General features: G+C 51.2%; 1 protein-coding gene across 1 annotated transcript; it reads left to right on the forward strand.

Annotated features, from left to right (window-relative positions):
- Positions 1 to 177: 177 nt before the first annotated feature.
- ROGDI (rogdi atypical leucine zipper) lies at positions 178 to 19821 on the forward strand. The gene is made up of 11 exons (XM_066576716.1): positions 178 to 287; positions 12921 to 12992; positions 13168 to 13250; positions 13335 to 13389; positions 14435 to 14515; positions 15015 to 15110; positions 15250 to 15348; positions 15560 to 15673; positions 15831 to 15880; positions 16890 to 17016; positions 17123 to 19821. The coding sequence occupies exons 1-11, from the start codon at positions 246 to 248 to the stop codon at positions 17162 to 17164; spliced, it is 861 nt and encodes a 286-aa protein (XP_066432813.1). The 5' UTR covers positions 178 to 245; the 3' UTR covers positions 17165 to 19821.
- Positions 19822 to 20042: the final 221 nt, after the last annotated feature.

Raw genomic sequence — 20042 nt, forward strand, 5'->3', positions numbered from 1 at the left:
AGCCAACCAGCAGGCTGATACACCGGCAGAGGGCGGGGCTTGTTACCTTACAACAACACAAGCCCCTCTCCTCCCAATCACCGAGCGGCGTGTTGAGAATTCTCGCCAATGAGCGAACGGCAGTCTTCCTCTGCGGCCCAATCAGGGAGCGCCGTTTGATGTTACCGTCCAAAGAGGTGAAGGGGGCGGGGCTTCTACCGACCGAATCGTCTCCGAGGTGTCGCCCGCTGCCAGAAAGGCGCAGGATGGCCACAGCAGCTGCCAGCGGCGCGGAGCGGAGGGTGCTGGTGAGTGCCGGGGCGGACAGTCATGGTGGGCCGGTGTGTCTGCATGACGTCATGCGGCCGGGCGTGCGGGGGATTGCTGCCGGTCTCCAGCTGACAGGGATGGGATGCACTGAGCCCAGGAGCTGACAATCTATTGACTTCCACTATTTCTCGCCTTGTTAATATGAATGGCGCGATCGCCTTCCATAAAAAAGCATTAAAACTGCAACCGTGAACGTAAAAAGCCGTTGCGGTTATTTGTGTTACACGTGATTGCGCCGCGCAATTTTATCTTCCGTGACCGTACCGGCCCGCACCCCCGGATACCGTCGTCACGGCGACAGCTCGCGCAGAAATGATGCACTTGTCACGAATTCGCTGTATTTATTTACGTTTCCTGACCGTACGTAAAAAATAACCGCCTCGTCTGAACCCGGCCCCGTCGCCGTAAAGTATCCGATGATGTATTAACCCTTTCCTGAAAGAATGGTGAAAATATCTCATACGTTGCGCCATTTTCTCGCCATCTTCCTGGTAACATTAGGTGCGGCCGCGCCGTTGTGCGTTTACAGTCCGCACGGTATCATCGTCCGTCCGTCACGCCGAGCAGCAATGGATCCTGCGGCCATGTTTTATAAATATGGCGCAGATGTTCATGGAAAGGTTTGTAAGATGTGCCACGAAGCGCTGTGGACTACAACTCCCAGCATGCCCTGACCACCGCCGGTTGGGAGTTGTAGTCCGTAGTGCATGCTGCAGGCGTGTCTGTGACCATCTGATGATCCGGCACCTCTGCCTCACGTTCCGGATTACAGGTGGTTACAGTGGAGGTTCTGGTGATGACATTCTGTTAGCTCAGGGCATGCTGGGAGTTGTAGTGTTTCTGGACTTTCAGATGCTGGACTACAGGTGAGGCTCCTGGGGTGCAGACTCTTACAGCATTAGTAGTAGATCCTCTCTGGAGCCCCCACAGCCCCTCTGCCCCAGTCACACCTCAGGGGGGCGATGTTGCCCCTTAGTATGGTAGCCCCCTGGTTGCAGTGCATTATGGGACTCCCACCCAGCCCCGCTCTCCCAGGACGCAGTGCTGGGCTTTCTTCTGCACAGTCGGACTGTCCTTGTTGCACACACGATCTCTGCTTGCTGTCAGTGAGTGGAAGCCTGTTATAAGAGGGTCCCCCCTCCCATCCAGGACATGTGCTTCTCATACAGGAGCCACTGGGAAACAATGGTGTCCGGTTACCAACCGCCAGACGCAGTAATCCCACCATCCTGCTTCGCTGGTAGAGAGCAGTCTGTTGCTCCCTGGTATCCCCCATTTCATGTTACAGATTGGTGAATATATGCTGTTGTTCCCTGTTATCAGCCAGCACTGATACATCACATATGTGATATCAGCAGCTCCTCTGATAACATTCCCCGCACTGATATAACCTCCTGACGGTTTACAGAAGTTGTGACTGATATTCCCTGTGCCTCCTATAACGCTCCAGCACTGATACATCACATATGTCATATCAGCAGCTCCTCCTATAACGCTCCAGCACTGATATAACCTCCAGACAGTGGCATCATATAACTCCTCTTATAACACTCCAGCACTATAATAAGCTCACGGTTTTACAGTTACTGGCGAGCACTTAAAATTGTGATCTCATCTACCAGTAGTCTCCTGTTATCTGTTTATACTGATGATGAGATGAGTAGTGGTGGGTGGTTGTTTATCTGATGGGATGTCACATGGTGATGATGAGTAGTGGTAGGTGGCTGTTATCTGATGGGTGCAACGGGTGTCACATGGTGATGAGTAGTGGTGGGTGCCGCGAATGTCATGGTGATGATGAGATGAGTAGTGGTGGGTGGTTGTTATCGGATGCAGGAGGCGTCACATGTTGATAATGAGTAGTGGTGGTTGGTTATCTTATAGGTGCAGTGGGTGTCACATGGTGATGATGAGTAGTGGTAAGTGGTTGTTATCGGATGGATGCAGGGGGCGTCACATGGTGGTGATTAGTTGTGGTTGTTATCTTATAGGTGCAGTGGTTGTCACATGGTGTTGATGATTAGTGGTGGGTGGTTGTTATGTGATGGGTGTCACATAGTGATAATTAGATGAGTAGTGGTTATTTGATGGATGCAGAGGACGTCACTTGGTGATGATGATGAGTAGTGGTGGGTGGTTATCTGATGGCAGCAGGGGTGTCACATGGGGATGATGAAATGAGTAGTGGTGGGTGGATATCTGATGGGTGCAGCGGGTGTCACATGGTGATGAGTAGTGGTGGGTGGTTGTTATCTGATGGATGTCACGTGGGGATGATGATTAGTGGTGGTTGGTTGTTACTGGATGGGTGTCACGTGGGAAGGATGAGTAGTGGTGGGTGGTTGTTATCTGATGGGTGTCACGTGGGTAGGATGAGTAGTGGTGGGTGGTGATGATGAGTAGTGGTGGGTGGTTGTTATCTGATGGGTGTCACGTAGGGAGGATGAGTAGTGGTGGGTGGTTGTTATCTGATGGGTGTCACGTGGGGAGGATGAGTAGTGGTGGGTGGTTGTTATCTGATGGGCGTCACGTGGGGAGGATGAGTAGTAGTGGCTTGTTATCTGATGGGCATCACGTGGGGAGGATGAGTAGTGGTGGGTGGTTGTTACTGGATGGGTGTCACATGGTGATGATGAGTAGTGGTGGGTGGTTGTTATCTGATGGGTGTCACGTGGGGAGGATGAGTAGTGGTGGGTGGTTGTTATCTGATGGGTGTCACGTGGGGAGGATGAGTAGTGGTGGGTGGTTGTTATCTGATGGGTGTCACGTGGGGAGGATGAGTAGTGGGGGGTGGTTGTTATCAGATGGGTGTCACGTGGGGAGGATGAGTAGTGGGGGGTGGTTGTTATCAGATGGGTGTCACGTGGGGAGGATGAGTAGTAGTGGGTGGTTGTTATCTGATAGGCGTCACGTGGGGATGATGATTAGTGGTGGGTGGTTGTTACTGGATGGGTGTCACATGGTGATGATGAGTAGTGGTGGGTGGTTATCTGATGGGTGTCACGTGGGTAGGATGAGTAGTGGTGGGTGGCTGTTATCAGATGGCTGTCACGTGGGGAGGATGAGTAGTGGTGGGTGGTTATCTGATGGGCGTCACGTGGGGAGGATGAGTAGTGGTTGGTGGTTATCTGATGGGTGTCACATGGTGATGATTAGTGGTGGGTGGTTGTTATCTGATGGGTGTCACGTAGGGAGGATGAGTAGTAGTGGTGGGTGGTTGTTATCTGATTGGTGTCACGTGGGGAGGATGTGTAGTGGTGGGTGGTGATGATGAGTAGTGGTGGGTGGCTGTTATCAGATGGCTGTCACGTAGGGAGGATGAGTAGTGGTGGGTGGTTATCTGATGGGCGTCACGTGGGGAGGATGAGTAGTGGTTGGTGGTTATCTGATGGGTGTCACATGGTGATGATTAGTGGTGGGTGGTTGTTATCTGATGGGTGTCACGTGGGGAGAATGAGTAGTGGGGGGTGGTTGTTATCAGATGGGTGTCATGTGGGGATGATGAGTAGTGGTGGGTGGCTGTTACTGGATGGGTGCAGTGGGTTTCACATGGTGATGATGAGATGGGTAGTGGTGGGTGGTTGTTATGTGATGGGTGTCACATGGTGATGATGAGCAGTGGTGGGTGGTGGTTATCTGCATGTATTGCCCCTATTGGACAAACCATCAGGAGATTTGGCCTCCAATACCACCTCTACGCTGATGACACCCAGCTATACACCTCTTCCCGTGACATCTCTGCACCTTTACTCCAAATCATCGCTGACTGTCTGTCCGCTGTCTCTAACACTATGTCCTCTCTCTACCTAAAGTTAAACCTCTCTAAAACTGACCTACTGGTATTTCCACCCTCCACTAACCGCCCTCATCCTGACATCTCCATCTCAGTGTGTGGCGCCACCATAACTCCTAGACAACATGCCCGCTGCCTTGGGGTCATATTCGACTCTGATCTATCATTTACCCCCTACATCCAATCTCTCACCCGAACATGTCAGCAGCACCTCAAGAACATCGCAAGAATCCGCTCTTTTCTCACTGTGGACACGCTAAAAACGCTTACTGTTGCCCTCATCCACTCCCGGCTCGATTATTGCAACTCGTTGCTGATCAGCCTCCCCTGCTCCAGACTCTACCCTCTCCAATCCATCCTGAATGTGGCAGCCAGGCTCATCTTCCTGTCTAGCCGCTACTCGGACGCCTCTGCCCTGTGCCGGTCACTGCACTGGCTGCCCGTTAAATACAGAATTCAATTTAAACTCACTACCTTCATCCATAAAGCCCTCCACAGCGCAGCGCCCCCTATATTGCCTCCCTCATCTCAATCCATCAACCAGCCCGGGCTCTCCACTCTGCTAACGAAACCAGATTGAGCGCCCCTTTAATTCAACTTCTCATTCCTGCCTCCAAGACTTCTCCAGAGCAGCACCGGTCCTCTGGAACGCACTACCAAAGGCTACCCGAGCAATCCAGGACTCGCAGAACTTCAGGCGTGCTCTAACAATGCACCTCTTCAGGGAGGCATACCGCATACCCTAAACAAACCCCTCTGTATGCTGCCTGATAACATGCTCCCTGACCTACTGACTGCAATCCCTGCTAGCCATCATAAACCGCTCCTGCAGTCACACCGATTCTGCCGTCACACGGCTAAATGTCTGACCATTGTCTATGTGTATAGCATCCCTCACACTCCACCTCACCATACAGTGCACATCTCCAGCCCCTTTACCTTCTGTATCCCCCCATTACTTGTAGTATGTAAGCTCGTTGGAGCAGGACCCTCACCCCTATTGTTTCCATCAACTGATTACTATGTAACCGTGGTTCTGTAATGTTTGTATTTTGTCTTTCTGTATTCCCCCTGTCTATGTAAGCGCTGCGGAATATGTTGGCGCTATACAAATAAAGTTTATTATTATATAAGATATGTCTGATACCCTCCTTCAGGCTCAGACGTCACCCCGGAGGGCACTATCTGTTCAGGAGGGTCCGGCCCCCGTTGGGTATAGGTCCTGTACATATATTAGCGTTGACTGTACTGGGGCCCCCCTGACACCCCTGCAGTCCGGGACGCGTTTTGTGTGTCTGCGCCATTGTAGTTCGCCCGGCGGGGGCTCGCTCAGTTCTGAGGCTTCTTATATATTTACAGCTTCTTGTGTCCTCGGAGGAGAGATGAGCGGCGCAGACAAGCGTTGGGATTTAGAGGGCCAGTATAGCGGCCCGTACAGATGGCCAGGAGTAAGCTCCTCTCGCCAGGTGAACGTCCGTGCCGCAGCCGCACACTGTGGTTCATGTGGCCGTCGCGCTTGTTTACGCCGCTCAGTGATGGATAATGGACCTCATCGCTCTCTCCATGACAGATCTGTCGTCTGTCCAGGCGATGAGTCCGTCCGGTCGGCTGAAACCATGCGCTTTGTTAATGAACAGTCACAACTGTAGGCCGTATTCACACAGCCAGGAGCGGGTTGTGACTCTTTGGCGCCCCTCGCAGCGGACGGCACACGGTCGCCCCGAGACACCGACGTGTATGTAGTGATCTCAGCCAATCGGACACGCAGCAAGATCACTCCATCCATCTGAGCCAGTGAAGGGGTTCTTCCTCCATGCGAGTTCTGTCCGTCTGGTAGAGTAATCACCCGAGAGCAGAGCGGAGTCTAGTGTGTACGGGCACCTTAAGAGGGTCCTTTAAGACACTACGGATTACCTCTCCTCAGGGGGCTCTGCTGCTCGGGATCCCCACTGATCAGCTTATCACTGGGCCCATTGACAATGCTGGAAGCATCAGCCCGGTCTGGTACTACAAGGCTCAGCAGCTTCCATTGACTGTAAGTAGTGATCGGGGAGGTGTCGGCACTGCCTGGCACTGAGCCCAGTGAGGAACACTACAGCCAGCCTCGCCCAATGAGGTAGAAGACCGTTGTCCTCATTTTAGGGAAACCAATTCCTTCCTGACTCCATCTGGCAAACAGAATAATCCCCGGATCACCGACCCTTCTGAGTAATCAGTGATATAACGTAATATTATTACACTCCAGGCCCCTCTTATACTCTTCTAGTGAGATCACCATCGCCACATCCTCAGGCAGAGAGTACCACGGTCTCACTGCTCTTACAGTAGAGAACCCCCTTTTATGTTGTGTAGAAACCTTCTTTCCTCTAAACATAGAGGGCACCCCCTTGTGACAGTTCTGGGTACCGTATATATAGATGATGGGAGAGATCTCTGTATTGTACCCTGATATATCTATACATAGTTATTAGGTCGCCCTTTAGCTGTCCTTTTTCTAAACTAAATCTCCCAATTTTGATAGCCTCTCTGGGTATTGTAGTCCGCCCATTCCATTTATTACTTTAGTTGCCCGCCCTTGTACCCGCTCCAGCTCTGATATGTCCTCCTGGAGTACCGATGCCCAAAACTGTCCACAATATTCCATGTGTGGTCTGACCGGTGACTTGTAAAGAGGAAGAACAATGTTCTCATCATGTGCCACTAGACCTCTTGTGATGCACCCATGATACTATTTGCCTTGGCAGCAGCTGCCTGACACTGGGTGCTCCAGCTAAGCTTACAGTTAAAGGGGTTGTCCCGCGCCGAAACGTGTTTTTTTTTTTTTACCCCCCCCCCCCCGTTCGGCGCGAGACAACCCCGATGCAGGGGTTAAAAAAACAACCCGCACAGCGCTTACCTGAATCCCGGCGGTCCGGCGTCTTCATACTTACCTGCTGAAAATGGCCGCCAGGATCCTCTGTCTCCGTGGACCGCAGGGCTTCTGTGCGGTCCATTGCCGATTCCAGCCTCCTGATTGGCTGGAATCGGCACGTGACGGGGCGGAGCTACACGGAGCCGGCATTCTACACGAGCGGCCCCATAGAAGACTGCAGAAGACCCGGACTGCGCAAGCGCGGCTAATTTGGCCATCGGAGGGCGAAAATTAGTCGGCACCATGGAGACGAGGACGCCAGCAACGGAGCAGGTAAGTATAAAACTTTTTATAACTTCTGTATGGCTCATAATTAATGCACAATGTATATTACAAAGTGCATTAATATGGCCATACAGAAGTGTATAGACCCACTTGCTGCCGCGGGACAACCCCTTTAACTAATTCCAACCCCCCCCCCCCCAAGTCCTTCTCCATGTCAGTGTTACCAGTGGTAATGTTAGATGGCCGGCAATATCCTCACAGCGTGGGTAATAATTCCTCCCCGCCCGTTCTGTGCTCCGCCCCCCCCCCCCCCCCCTCTTGGCGTGTTTGCGTCGGCCTCACCAGCCCATATGAACAGGCGCACAAACGTTTGATTATCTGCGCCCATTCACCAGATTTTTCACTCCCAACGTAGCGTATATTGGCCGGCTGTGAAAACGGCCATCCGATATGCGCTCGTGTGAAAGAGGCCTCACACAGAAACGAACCCTAACCCTCCATCCCAGCAAAAAATTATTACCCACGCTGCCAGGATATTGCCGTCCGTCTAACATTACCACTGGTAACAATGACATGCTAAGCTCCGGTCCGCCCCGCCTCCTCCCATTGATGGCTATGGACAAGGGGCGAGGAAAGGGTGGGCGCTTAGCTCCGCCCACATCCCGGGCCTGTAGTTTCCAGGTCCATTTTTTGACCTCTTTTTTTTAAATATCCGCAACTCATTGGCTATATGCCAACCCAGTGGAAAAGACTCCGTTACTACCGAGTCCCTAAATATAAGAAACAACGGTCTGCCTTCTCACATTGCTTAATTCCCCCAAACCCGAAGGTGTGTGCCATCAGGACCTGGTAATTTGTGAATTTTAACCCCTTCCCGCTCCAGGATGTACATTTACGTCCTGGAGCATTGGGGTTTGTATGAAGAGAGGTCGCAGGGTGACCTCTCTTCATACAGCGCGGGCGTCAGCTGTTTATTACAGCTGACACCCGCGGGCAATAGCTGCAATCAGCCGTGTGGCCGATTGCGGCTATTATCCCTTTAAAGGTCCTGTTTGGGCCCCCCCCCCGCAGTGAGATCGGGGGAGCCGTGCAGGTGTCATGGCAGCTGGGGGCCTTCTAAAAGGCCCCAGGGCTGCCTTGGGAGACTGTCTACAAAGCCATCCCCATGGGGTGGATTGATAAGCTGCCTGTCAGGAGTAATCAAAGCATGTTGTAGTCCCCCAAGGGGGCTTAAAAGAAAGGTAATAAGAAGATCAATAAAGTTTTATTAATTGTAAAAAAAAAAAAAAAATTATGTTTAAATCACCCCTCTTTTGCTGTTCAATCAAAGTAGTACATTATTTACCCCACACGGTGAACATCGTCCAAAAAAGGCAAAAAAACCCGCTAGAAGTGCACTTTTTCAGTCACCCTGTCTCCCAGAAAAAACACAATAAACGATCAAAAAGTCGTATGTATTCCGAATTTGGTATTGAAGGAAAATACAGGACATCCCGCAAAAAATGAGCCCTCGCTGAACTTCGTCGACGCACTAAAAGATGGCAGAATGTCGTTGTTTTTTTTAAAAATTTTTTATTTCCCTCCACTTAGAATTTTTGTAAAGTTTTTCAGTCCATTATACGGTACATTAAACAGAACCAATAAAAACTACAACTTGTCCCGCAAAAAACAAGCCCTCATACAGCGACGTCGATGGATAAATAAAGGAGTTAAAATTTTTTTAAGGGGGGGGGAAATGAAAATTGGGGGGGGGGGGTTTAATCTTTTTTTAAGGCGGCTCTGCTCTTCTTTCTTGGTTAAGCCGGTCTAACCTGAACGGGTAAGATTACCTGTGATCATTTGCCGAAAGTAATTGTGAAAAATTGCGAATGCGAGCGTTTTTCCGCACGGATGTACACTATGCACAGCATATTGTCGGCGCGGAAGAATGATTTCTCTGTTCCCCTCCAAACGGCATTCCAGCTTTTCTATCTATCTTCCTATGACGTTGCAAGCGTTTCCGTCGCTCAGGCACTGTGTATAGCCGACAGAGCAGTAGCATCCATTGACTTCAATTGTGGCCATCTGCACGGAATCCGCGCTACAATACAGTATGCTGCGATTTTTCTTTTGCTCACGTAATTCGCAATTCCTACCCGCATGCCTGAGCGAACCAGCGAAGGTTCATACCTTTCAATGTCCGCATCTTACCGCAGATTCCAAATTAAAATCCGGGCTTGGACTGGTGACACATAGTGGAGAGTTTACTTCATCGCTTTGCATCTCATCTGACCTTCATTTTCCTGAGTGAACACACTGGAGTTTGTAGTGACAGATGATGTCATAGTAAATCCCGTGACTGCTGCAGTCTCTCATTGAGTCCCCAGTCTCTAGTTTACCTTCAGGATAGGTCCTCAATATCCAGTGGGGGTCCTCCACTCGGGATCCCTACCAATCAACTGTGGCCTGTGCTGTCACATTCATTGGCCACATGGCGTGTGAGCAGCTCAGTTGCATTCAGGTGAATGGGACTGAGCTGCTATACCAGGCACAACCGCTATACAATATACGGCGCTGTGCCTAGTATGCAGTGAAGCGGCCACAGCACTCGCCCAAGTGCTACGGCCCCCGATTGGATATTGATGACCTATCCTGAGGATGGGCCATTAATTTTGGACTCCCGGAAAACCCCTTTAAGATGAAGCTTAGTTATTATGATGGCCCCAGACAGGGGGCGTTATACAGGGCTCGGCCTCCGATGGCCCGTACACATCCAGCACCCAGTGCAGACTGCTCACACAGTGCGACTACTCCTCCCATCCTACCTGCTGAGTCTCATCCTTCCTCTCTACAGATCTGCTGAAGCCCTTTGATATCCGAAACAACAAACCCTCTATTGTCAGCGTTTACAAACAAAAGCCCAAAGGTCACAAATTGTGCCCGGCCTCGCCTCCACACCACACCCCTTCGCCAGAGCAGAAGTGCCCGGTATCTCCGGTGTTGGCGGTTCGGGCACGTGGTCTTCCGGATCGGCGCAGCGTGGGCTCTCCTCCCCTCCATTGGATATGGTCATTATTTTGGCGCGTTTCTGACGCGGACTGGTGACATTAGTCGTTGTCCTCTGCAGAGTCTGTGTACATACCGCTACCCACAACACCAGTCTCTGTATACAACACACATGCACCCGGCTCTGACCGGCCACCTCCAGACTCCGGGAGACGAGAGGCACCCAAAATACAGAAGATTCCATCACGTAGACCAGAGCGCTCCCTGCCTGCTTGACCTTGGGCCGTGTAAATAAGTCATAGGGGGCGCAGCGGAGGGCTCTGTGGCCTTGGAGAAATCAGTGACTCGTGTAATGAGTGACAGTCATCTGTGTAATCATTAGCCGATGGGTGAGGAGGCGCCGCTGTGCCGTAACTTATCACTAGTGGTAAGATGAGGGGAGAAGATGACTCCAATATATGCTTTATTAGACCCCATCCAGTAACACGTTGGACTCCTTTGGCCTTCAGATCTGCAGAAATTCGTTGCGGTGTAGATTCCACTCGGTGATGAAATCCTCCTGCAGGATATCGGCCCCTGTGGACAGGAAGCTTCTTGTAGTTGCTGCAGATTAGATGGAGGTGCTGACATGTTCTGATCAGCTGACAGGAAGGGGTCATCGATTCATGCTGCTTGTGCCAAATTCTGACCTCCCATCAGCAACAGAAATCTGGGTCCATCTGACCAGGAGATGGTTTTCCGCCACTCAGTGATACCAGCTTTGCGCTTTAATTACCTTTCTGGTTTCCTTTTACACAGTGGCGCTGGAGCTGGTTGTCGGCTGTTATAGCCATCCGTGGTAAGGAACAGCGAGTTGTGCGTTCAGACACATTAGTCGGAGCACCAGTGTTGTATTTGGCCACTCCTGACTGTGCAGCACCTGTTGGTCAGAACCATTCCTGACATCCTCCTCTGACCCCTTTCTAGGATCCCCTTTCACTGAATGCTTTCTTTCCCCTTGATCGCCCCATTCTCTGTATACTCTCCACACTGTTACATAAGACCCCCCCCCCCCCCCCCCCCCCCGCTGTTGGCAGTGATGCCCCGGCTAGTCCAGCACCGATGACCGGACCTCGCTGGAAGTCACTCAGATCGCTGGATCTTCCCATTTAATGTGGATTCCCACTGAAACTGATCCACGGAAAACTGGTCACGTGATTTTATGCTGCACTCCGGGGTCACGGGGAGAACCGCCATACAGGGGAGCGCCAATCATGAGAGGCCGGGGTCTAATAAAGGGACGATTCAGTGTTTTTTGACATGACAGATCAAATAAAGTGGTTGTCTATGATTTAAAAAGCATCACTGCTTTTTTTTTGTAAAGTGCGCCACCTTTGTCCACAGTTTGTGTCTGGTATTGCAGCCCGGCCATAATCACATGAATGGAGCTGAGCTATAATACCAGATACAACCCACAGACAGCCGTCATGGAGCTTCTGGAATGAATCAGGAGAGTTTTTTTTTTCTTCTTGCAATCCCGGACATCGCTGTTAATCTCCTGCCACATTTCGTGCAGCGAACACGGCGGTCACCAGATTACTGCCCCCCGCAGACCTCCTGTAATCCATCACACAAGACGGCTGGCGAGCTGCCAGTTATGGATTTGTTCTCTTGCCCAAATTCATAATGCAAAATGATTTCATTTTTCCTAAGCCCTAATTAGAAATCTGCCTCCGTTTTCTGTCCACAGCTCCAATGCAGAGCTATGTTTCCATAGTTACAGAATACTAACAAACATTGTGTAGTTTGATCCTGCAGTAGCAGCCCCCTCTATCAGTCTGTTTGGGTGCTGACGGCGGCCCTGTTGGAGACCTTGGGATGAGCGCCTCAATCCTGCACAGCACACGGCCCCCTGCTGGTGTGATGGTCTGAGGGGTCCTAGAGTGTCCTTGCAGGCGGGCCACAGGCGGGGTCCTAGAGTGTCCTTGCAGGCGGGCCACAGGCGGGGTCCTAGAGTGTCCTTGCAGGCGGGCCACAGGCGGGGTCCTAGAGTGTCCTTGCAGGCGGGCCACAGGCGGGGTCCTAGAGTGTCCTTGCAGGCGGGCCACAGGCGGGGTCCTAGAGTGTCCTTGCAGGCGGGCCACAGGCGGGGTCCTAGAGTGTCCTTGCAGGCGGGCCACAGGCGGGGTCCTAGAGCGTCCTTGCAGGCGGGCCACAGGCGGGGTCCTAGAGCGTCCTTGCAGGCGGGCCACAGGCGGGGTCCTAGAGCGTCCTTGCAGGCGGGGTCCTAGAGCGTCCTTGCAGGCGGGCCACAGGCGGGGTCCTAGAGCGTCCTTGCAGGCGGGCCACAGGCGGGGTCCTAGAGCGCCCTTGCAGGCGGGGTCCTAGGGCGCCCTGGCAGGCGGGCCACAGGCGGGGGCCTAGGGCGCCCTGGCAGGCGGGCCACAGGCGGGGTCCTAGGGCGCCCTGGCTGGCGGGCCACAGGCGGGGTCCTAGAGCGCCCGTGCAGGCGGGCCGCGAGTGGGGTCCTCGATTCCCCAATAATCTTCTTTTCTGTAATACTGTAATCACTAACACGTAGGAATGCATGAAGTTTCTACTGGTTCCAGCTCCTCTTTGGCGCGTTATTTGTTTTGTCACGGAGTGTATTATATGGGAGAGGCGCTCAAATTTACTAAATATCACATGACTAAATTCCCGCCATCCTCCATTTTGCAGGAAGAAGAGTTCAAATGGCTCCTGAAGGAGGAGGTGCACTCGGTTCTTAAGCAGCTGCAGGACATCTTAAAGGTGAGTGTGCAAGAAAATACCCAGCGCATTATGTGATAAATCAGTCAAGATGGCCGCCTGGACCCCGTGTAGTTCTAGGTCTCTCCAGACACACCAACAGAGCAGTAAGGGGGTTAACCAGTAGGGGGCAGTTTTCATTTCATCTTGCTTCCTTCTTCTCTGATGTCCTACATAGGAGGCGTCACGCAGGTTCACCCTGCCGAGCGGCACGGCGGATGGCGCCACTAAGCAGGAGAACTTCGTATTGGGCAGCTCCAGGTAAGTACAGGGGCCGGGGAGGGGGCCACAAGTTAGTATGGCCGTAGACCTTTAGCGGTGACTTTACGTATTCTTCGTTCACAGCACAGACCAGGTGAAGGGAGTCCTGACGCTACAAGGGGACACCTTGTGCCAAGCCGTGAGTATGTCCAGCAAGCAGAGATCTAATAAATGGAGGACCCTCCGGTCTCGGACAAACCAAGATGGCCGCACTGCTTGGTAGTGCAATAGTACTCTTAACCCCTTAGTGACCGGCCTATTTTTTACCTTAATGATCGAACAGTTTTCATAGTTGCATTGCGAGGGCCGCAGACATGGAGGCCTTTGTCAGGCTGCGGGGGAACCCGCTGATAGCTTGTCATCACACTGCGGAGTGCTGATGGGTGACAGAAGGAGCCCCCCTCCCCAAATCCCCCCCCCCCCCCGTCGTCCGCTTCCATGCTGCAGTTGCTACTGATTGTGGCATGTAAGGGGTTAAGCTGCCAGAATCTGAGGTTTCTCCGTTCCTGGCTGTTAGAGCAGGAGCCTGGCTGTCAGTACTCATTCAAGCCACTGGCTTAAAAAGTTGTATATACAGGTTTAAAGCCCATTAGTAAAGTCAGTAAAAAGGCATATCGGCCATCAATAAGGGATTACGGTGCTACACGCTGCTCTGATTGGTCAGTGCCGCTCGGGCAGGACAGCCTGTAGGATCAGACGAATAAGCAGTCCTGGCATCTTGGCTTATACGTGGCACAGAGGATCGCTTTAATACTGTTATAATCATAATTGCAATACAGGTCCCTGGGGGTGGAGTAAGAACCCCTAATCAGCACCCTAATATGGTGTCCCACTTCCATGTACGCTCATCCTGGGATGGAAGAGTCCTCGCAGACCCCAAGAAAATAACATGGGTCATTTTGATGGTTGCTCACGTCCATTGTCACCCCTCTGTTGCCTCCTTGTAAGCCCCCCCCATTATTCACTACAACGTATGTTGGGAGATTGTTACCGCATGTTCGGTTTCTCCTTTGCCCTGCGCAGGTGTAGTCAGTGACTGATGGGGGTTACTAAGGCAGCGATTGTGCCTCTGATATCAGGACTACCAGTATTATAAATGGCACACGATGTCTGGGGGATCTGTTACAGACTTTCTGCACGTTGAGCCTCCGGTGACTAATTTACATGTTTTCTTGGTTTTGCAGGAAGTGAACCTGAAGGTGACGCGGACCAACCAGCTGCTTCACTTTGCATTCCGGGATGACAAGCAGTGGAAGATGCAGCAGGTAGGAGCATCGCCTCAAGCACGGCCAGAACTGCAGTGGTGTGAGCAGCTGGCATCCCTGTATGTGGTCTCCAGTCTGATGCAAGTCCATTGAAGGGGTATTCCCATGTCAGACGTTTATGGCATAGCCTTGCCAGCAGCTGGGACTGGCATATATCTCAAGATCGCAGCCCTACAGCCAACTCCAGCTGCATGCGAAGATCCGAAAACAACCGAGACCGTTCCATGTAGTTTACGTAACTCCTGTAAAAGTCGATTGGAGCTGCAGGAATGGCGCCGTACAGCCGGCTACACTGCGTCCGTATCCTAGCTGCCATGTACAGCCGGGTATTAATATGTCAGCCCCGAGTAGCAGAGATGAGAATACTCCTTCAGGTCCTATTCACATGAATGAATCCATGTCAGATATTTCTGATGTAGGTCCGCCTCATAGTCCTTGGCAGAAACCGCGGCTACGTTGCGCTTTTCTGCCCCGGGTAATAATGCTTTTGGTTCCACAGATTCAGGATGCCAGAAACCACGTGAATCAGGCGATTTACCTGCTTGCCAACCGGGGGGAGAACTACACGTTCCAGACTGGGTCGGAGGTGCTGAAGGTGAGGGCCTTGAATCGCCCCTCCGATGTGCCATGGAGGGCTGAATGTCAGTTACAGAATGATCAACCAGTGCAACCTTTACCCTGCGGACGTTATGCTGCCACATCTATGATCCCGCCATGTTTCCTCTTCTCCACAGCTGATGGACGCTGTGATGCTGCAGTTAACCAGAGCCCGCAATCGCCTCACCACACCAGCGACCATGACCTTACCAGAGGTGGCCACCAGCGGCCTGACGGTAACTATTCTATGTATTTGGTGCACGGCTTAGGTCAGTGGCCTGGCACCTGCTGCTGGTAGGTTGCTGTGGAACTACAGACCTCCGTATATCAAGACATGACATGCTGGAGCTTGTAGTACTGCGGCACCTACAGCTGCAGCAGCTACAGGATTGTGTGACTTTGTGTCTCTGATCTTCATTACCGTCTCTTATCTGATCCTCCTCTTAGAAAATGTTCACCCCGTCGCTCCCCGCGGACGTTCTGCTTAACTTCTATGTGAATGTGAATAAGCTGTGCCTCTTGGTCTACCAGCTGCACGCCCTGCAACCCAACTCCACCAAGGTAGGTCACGGAGACGGCGCTGCTGCTGATCTGTGATAACATGGGCTCTGCAGGCATCCAGGGGTTCTCCTAGGTCTTCCTTAGGTGTTTTCCATGCATTATGTCTGCCGTTGGCCTCCGCCTTCTGTAATCTCACCATTGTTTTCTTCACTTCTAGAATTTCCGACCCGCGGGCAGTTCTGTGCTGCATAATCCTGGAGCCATGTTGTGAGTACAAAGACTCAGACGCACGGGGCAAATACTTGATATAAAACCAGAGTCAGCTGGTGTGATCCGAGCCGGCCTCATCCACTGTCAGTGTAACCAGATCAACTACGGGAACACACGGGGCCCGTTAACAGGAAACGATTAGCGCTCCAAGTTCATTTAAGTGAACGAATTTGAGCAATAATCGTTCGGTGTTAAACAACCATGAACGAATAGTGAGCGTTTTTTTTGTTTTATCGCTGACTCAGTCTGCGAAAAAAACTATTGCTGCATCGCTGGCTTCTCATTGCGTGTAAACGCTCCCCGCTTCGCATAGAATGGGAAGCGCTGAGCGAGAAGCCAACTAGAATCAAGCGAGAAGTCTTTCAGTCTGCACAAGCGCTCATGACCTTAGTGGTGACGTCAGCGCTCGTGCAGTCGTTTACACAACTGTCGCCCATGTAAAAGGAGCAAAAGGGCCCTTTTACATGGGATGACCTGTCAAGTGCAGATGCCAGACAGGCAGTCTATGTGATGATCGTTGCTGGGCTTTTACACAGGAATGATCATTGCTGAGTGAATGGAGGCAGAGCGGGCTGGAGATGGTTCCGGCTCGCTCGCCCGCCCGCCTTGCCCCCACTGATTAGTAAGTTATCCCCAATCCTGTGAATAGGGGGCACCTTATTTGGGTAAGACAAGCCCTTTGAGGCAGAAGTGATAACCTATGTCATGTGCAGGACCTGAGCGGGGGGCTTGTGGACGAGTTTATAGATCTATTTGAAACCGGCTTTTACTTTTGATCTCTATTCACATCCAAAGCTAAACTTAAAAGAAAACTTGTCTGGTTTCCTGCTACTAGAGAGCAGTGCATTGTGGGAGTATAGGTGAGGGTTATACAGGTAAAGTGAAGCGCGGTGGGGCTAAGTCATGGTCTGTTTACAAGGACAACCAGTAGAATGCTAGAAGCAGCTCTGGATGTGATCGGAGAGGGGGGACATTTATCTTCTGGTGTTTTCTGTTCTCCCCGCAGCGAGCTGAACAACCAGCGCTTCGAGGTCAGCCATGTTCATAAAGTGGAGTGTGTGGTGCCGTGGCTGAACGACGCCCTGGTCTTCTTCACCGTATCTCTACAGCTCTGCCAGCAGCTCAAGGACAAAGTATGTCCCCTTGACCTAACCTTAATAACATGGTGCCATTATACAGCCTGGCCACTAGGGGCACCGCTCCATCACACCAGTAACAGGCACTTTATTCTCTTTACAGATTTCCATATTTTCCAGCTATTGGAACTTCCGACCGTATTAAAGTCTCATTTCCCACGTCCATAATGGAAGGAGGCGCTTCGTGTGTTCCAAGCAAGGACTATGACTTGCCTATAGGACCCTCCGCACATAATGTCCTCGCCCAGTCACCTTGCAGCTCGGACTATGCATGAATCCCGTCATGTGATTTACATTCCGTATTTATTTATTTTTTTTGCAGCGGGTAAGAAGGGAAATCGTCCGTTCTCAGTGCAATAGGTTATTCCTGCGCCCGGTCTTCATGCTGTAGAGTAGGGGTCCCCAACTCCAGTCCTCAGGGACCACCAACAGGTCATGTTTTCAGGATCTCCTATGGTAAGAACCCCTGTGGCAATGTCTGAGGCACTGATAATAATTACATGACCTTTGTAACACTGAGGAGATCCTGAAAACATGACCTGTGGGGTCCCAAGGACTGGAGTTGGGGAACACTGCTGTAGAGGACCCAGCATGGGTGTTACAATAATCTCTTACTGTTTGTAGGGAAGCTGGGCTGTTATCGCAGCTGCTGCACAGGCTGTCACTCAGCTTTCCCAGTCTCCTGAGTAGCAGATCTGCAGCAGACTAACACTACAATCTGATGGCGGTCAGCTGTCTGCAGATCGTAAAGGGAGTCACCGTTATTTAGGCCTCTGCGGGGAGGGGAACTGCTTACCCGGACCAGCAGTGTCTGAACTTCCACTTCCAGCCCAGTCCTGACACCAGGTCACATGGTATGGGCCCTCTCTGTACCCGTCATTGCAGGGTCTTACTGTGACATTAGGCAATTGATCACGTTCCGTGATCGCCATAATTGGTCATAAGATAGGTGGCATTGCACTTGGGAATGCACATCCACAACCAAGTTTTCTCTTTACATTGACCTCAGCACATTTTTCTAGCACTTTCACTGCACTTGAAAATACAACACGCAGGCCGCTAAGTAAATATCACTAGTAGATTCTCACTACATTTAGGACTAAGGTGAAAACTTCACAACCCCACAGGTCACCAACCATTTACTTGTCAGCTCAGGGGGAATCCATTGCCTGTTGTGCCTGGCGGTGAGCGGCGTACACCTCTCCCCAGGCACCATGGCAGATGGAGCCCTATTCTGAGAGATGCACCCTCTTTCATTGAGCCCTTATAGGTGCCTCCTAATTGGGCTCACTAGCCCAACACCCTGCAAAACTTGACACTTTCTCTTTACTAACTGCACTCCTGCTTTACCAAGTCTGCCCCCTTCTCTGTTGTGGCTGATGCAGAAGCTCAGAGAGGGTCTAGCTTAGTTATTAAAATATGCCAAACAGCCCCAGGCCCCTGAAGTGATGTCACGGGCACAGAGAGGGGTATTATCATGTGACCCGGTGTCGGAAGAGGGCATCATGGAGGTGAGAACACTGATGGTAAGCAGTTCCCCTCCCGCTACACACCTGTAATGTGCACTACATATTCTATACATGCTGGAAAATACTTAAAGGGCATTTTCAGCTTTTGACCCAGCAGAACAGAAACCACGCTGGCGTGGAGGACGGGATATGGTAACCCCTTCGTCGCTCTGGCGGCAGCAGTTACCATGAAATCGGTGTTTGATCCCTCAGTCACCTTCCCCTACTTCCTGATTGATATCTCAAGTATAACGCTAGCCGGTTAATCAAGAGTCGGGGGCGAGGTTGAGTATTGCAGAAAGCCCAGGATCTCTCGTTAGTAATGGGGCGCCCATTGGACGGGAAATCTAATTTACATACAGGGCACAGCCGAATCAAAGTAACTGTTGTGGCGGTTTGTTGGGCCGTCCTTCATGCCGGTGGGTTCTCTCTGCTGTTCCAATAGCTGCAGGAATGCTGACAGGATAGCCTCCTAATGGCTGTTCTGAACTTTGTATTCTTCACCCTACTTTGTTTTTCTCTCCTCACTGTTGCAGTCATGCTTGCTCTGGGGTCGCCATAGCAACATACTTCTGTGTATGCATTTTTTGTCGTGACCTCTGCTCCTAAGAGCCAAGAATGGAGGTCACATGATTGCATTCCCTATCATGTGACCTCCATGCTAACCCCAGAGCATGCACAATAATGCCTTCGCCGTGAGGAGGTGACTATTAGAAGGTCGCTATTTACGATTTGCAAACTTTTCTACACTTTTTTTTTTTTTTGTGTTTTCAAAGCTGCAAAAATCTTTAATTGTTGCTGGCAAATTTCGGCTGCCTCCCTTTGTCATGTACCTGTATTGCTGCTTCCAGGTACTTGGCTGCCGTGACCACTTTCTACACGCATTCATCCGGATGCAGCAATAGTGGAGATCCCCTTAAATTTTTGGAGTCGCACAGCAACTTTTGGGCTGTGACATCACGGCGCGCCCTTGCGTTTTCCATTGCATAGGCGATAACATGATGTAGCCCCAGCCGGATAGTGAAGGAACACTTGATTTAAAGCTGCAGTTACTATGGTATGACACCAGGTGGCGCCATATGGTAATCTTATTTTATTACTGAATTATGTTAGCTGTCACACTGTTTTTTTGTATGTAGCCTCGAGGAACAAGTTGATGCCGGCGCTCTCTGGACCGCACGGTACTTTCCATGATAGCCTTCACTGTAAATCTCCATTCCTGAATTCTCTGTGTTCTTCCTCTGTAAATAGTATAATGGAAATGTGCATGAAATAAAGAGACGAGTCCAATGTCGTCATGGCTGATGCGGTTATGTATCCCTTATTGTCCCAGATCCTGAAGCTGCACCTGCTCCCCGCCCTGAGCAATCACAGCGAGACCAAAGTAAATGACTACAAAGCACACAGGTGTCTCCTTACATCATCACAGGGAGGGCCGTGCCGAGGCTAACACTGCTTTTTAAATGGGGCTTGAACTGCAAAAAATGAAGAACATGCACAACAAAATGTTCCGTT

This window comes from Eleutherodactylus coqui, chromosome 8 (assembly GCF_035609145.1).
Source record: "Eleutherodactylus coqui strain aEleCoq1 chromosome 8, aEleCoq1.hap1, whole genome shotgun sequence".
NCBI classification, from domain to species: Eukaryota; Metazoa; Chordata; class Amphibia; order Anura; family Eleutherodactylidae; genus Eleutherodactylus; species Eleutherodactylus coqui.

What these genes read in the sequence shown, in the direction of transcription:
- ROGDI (XM_066576716.1), top strand. Translation starts at nt 246, where the DNA reads ATGGCCACAGCAGCTGCCAGCGGCGCGGAGCGGAGGGTGCTG. An exon ending in AGCTGCAGGACATCTTAAAG is followed by an intron (nt 12,993 to 13,167) that starts GTGAGTGTGCAA and finishes TGTCCTACATAG; the next exon opens with GAGGCGTCACGCAGGTTCAC. An exon ending in TGCAACCCAACTCCACCAAG is followed by an intron (nt 15,674 to 15,830) that starts GTAGGTCACGGA and finishes CTTCACTTCTAG; the next exon opens with AATTTCCGACCCGCGGGCAG.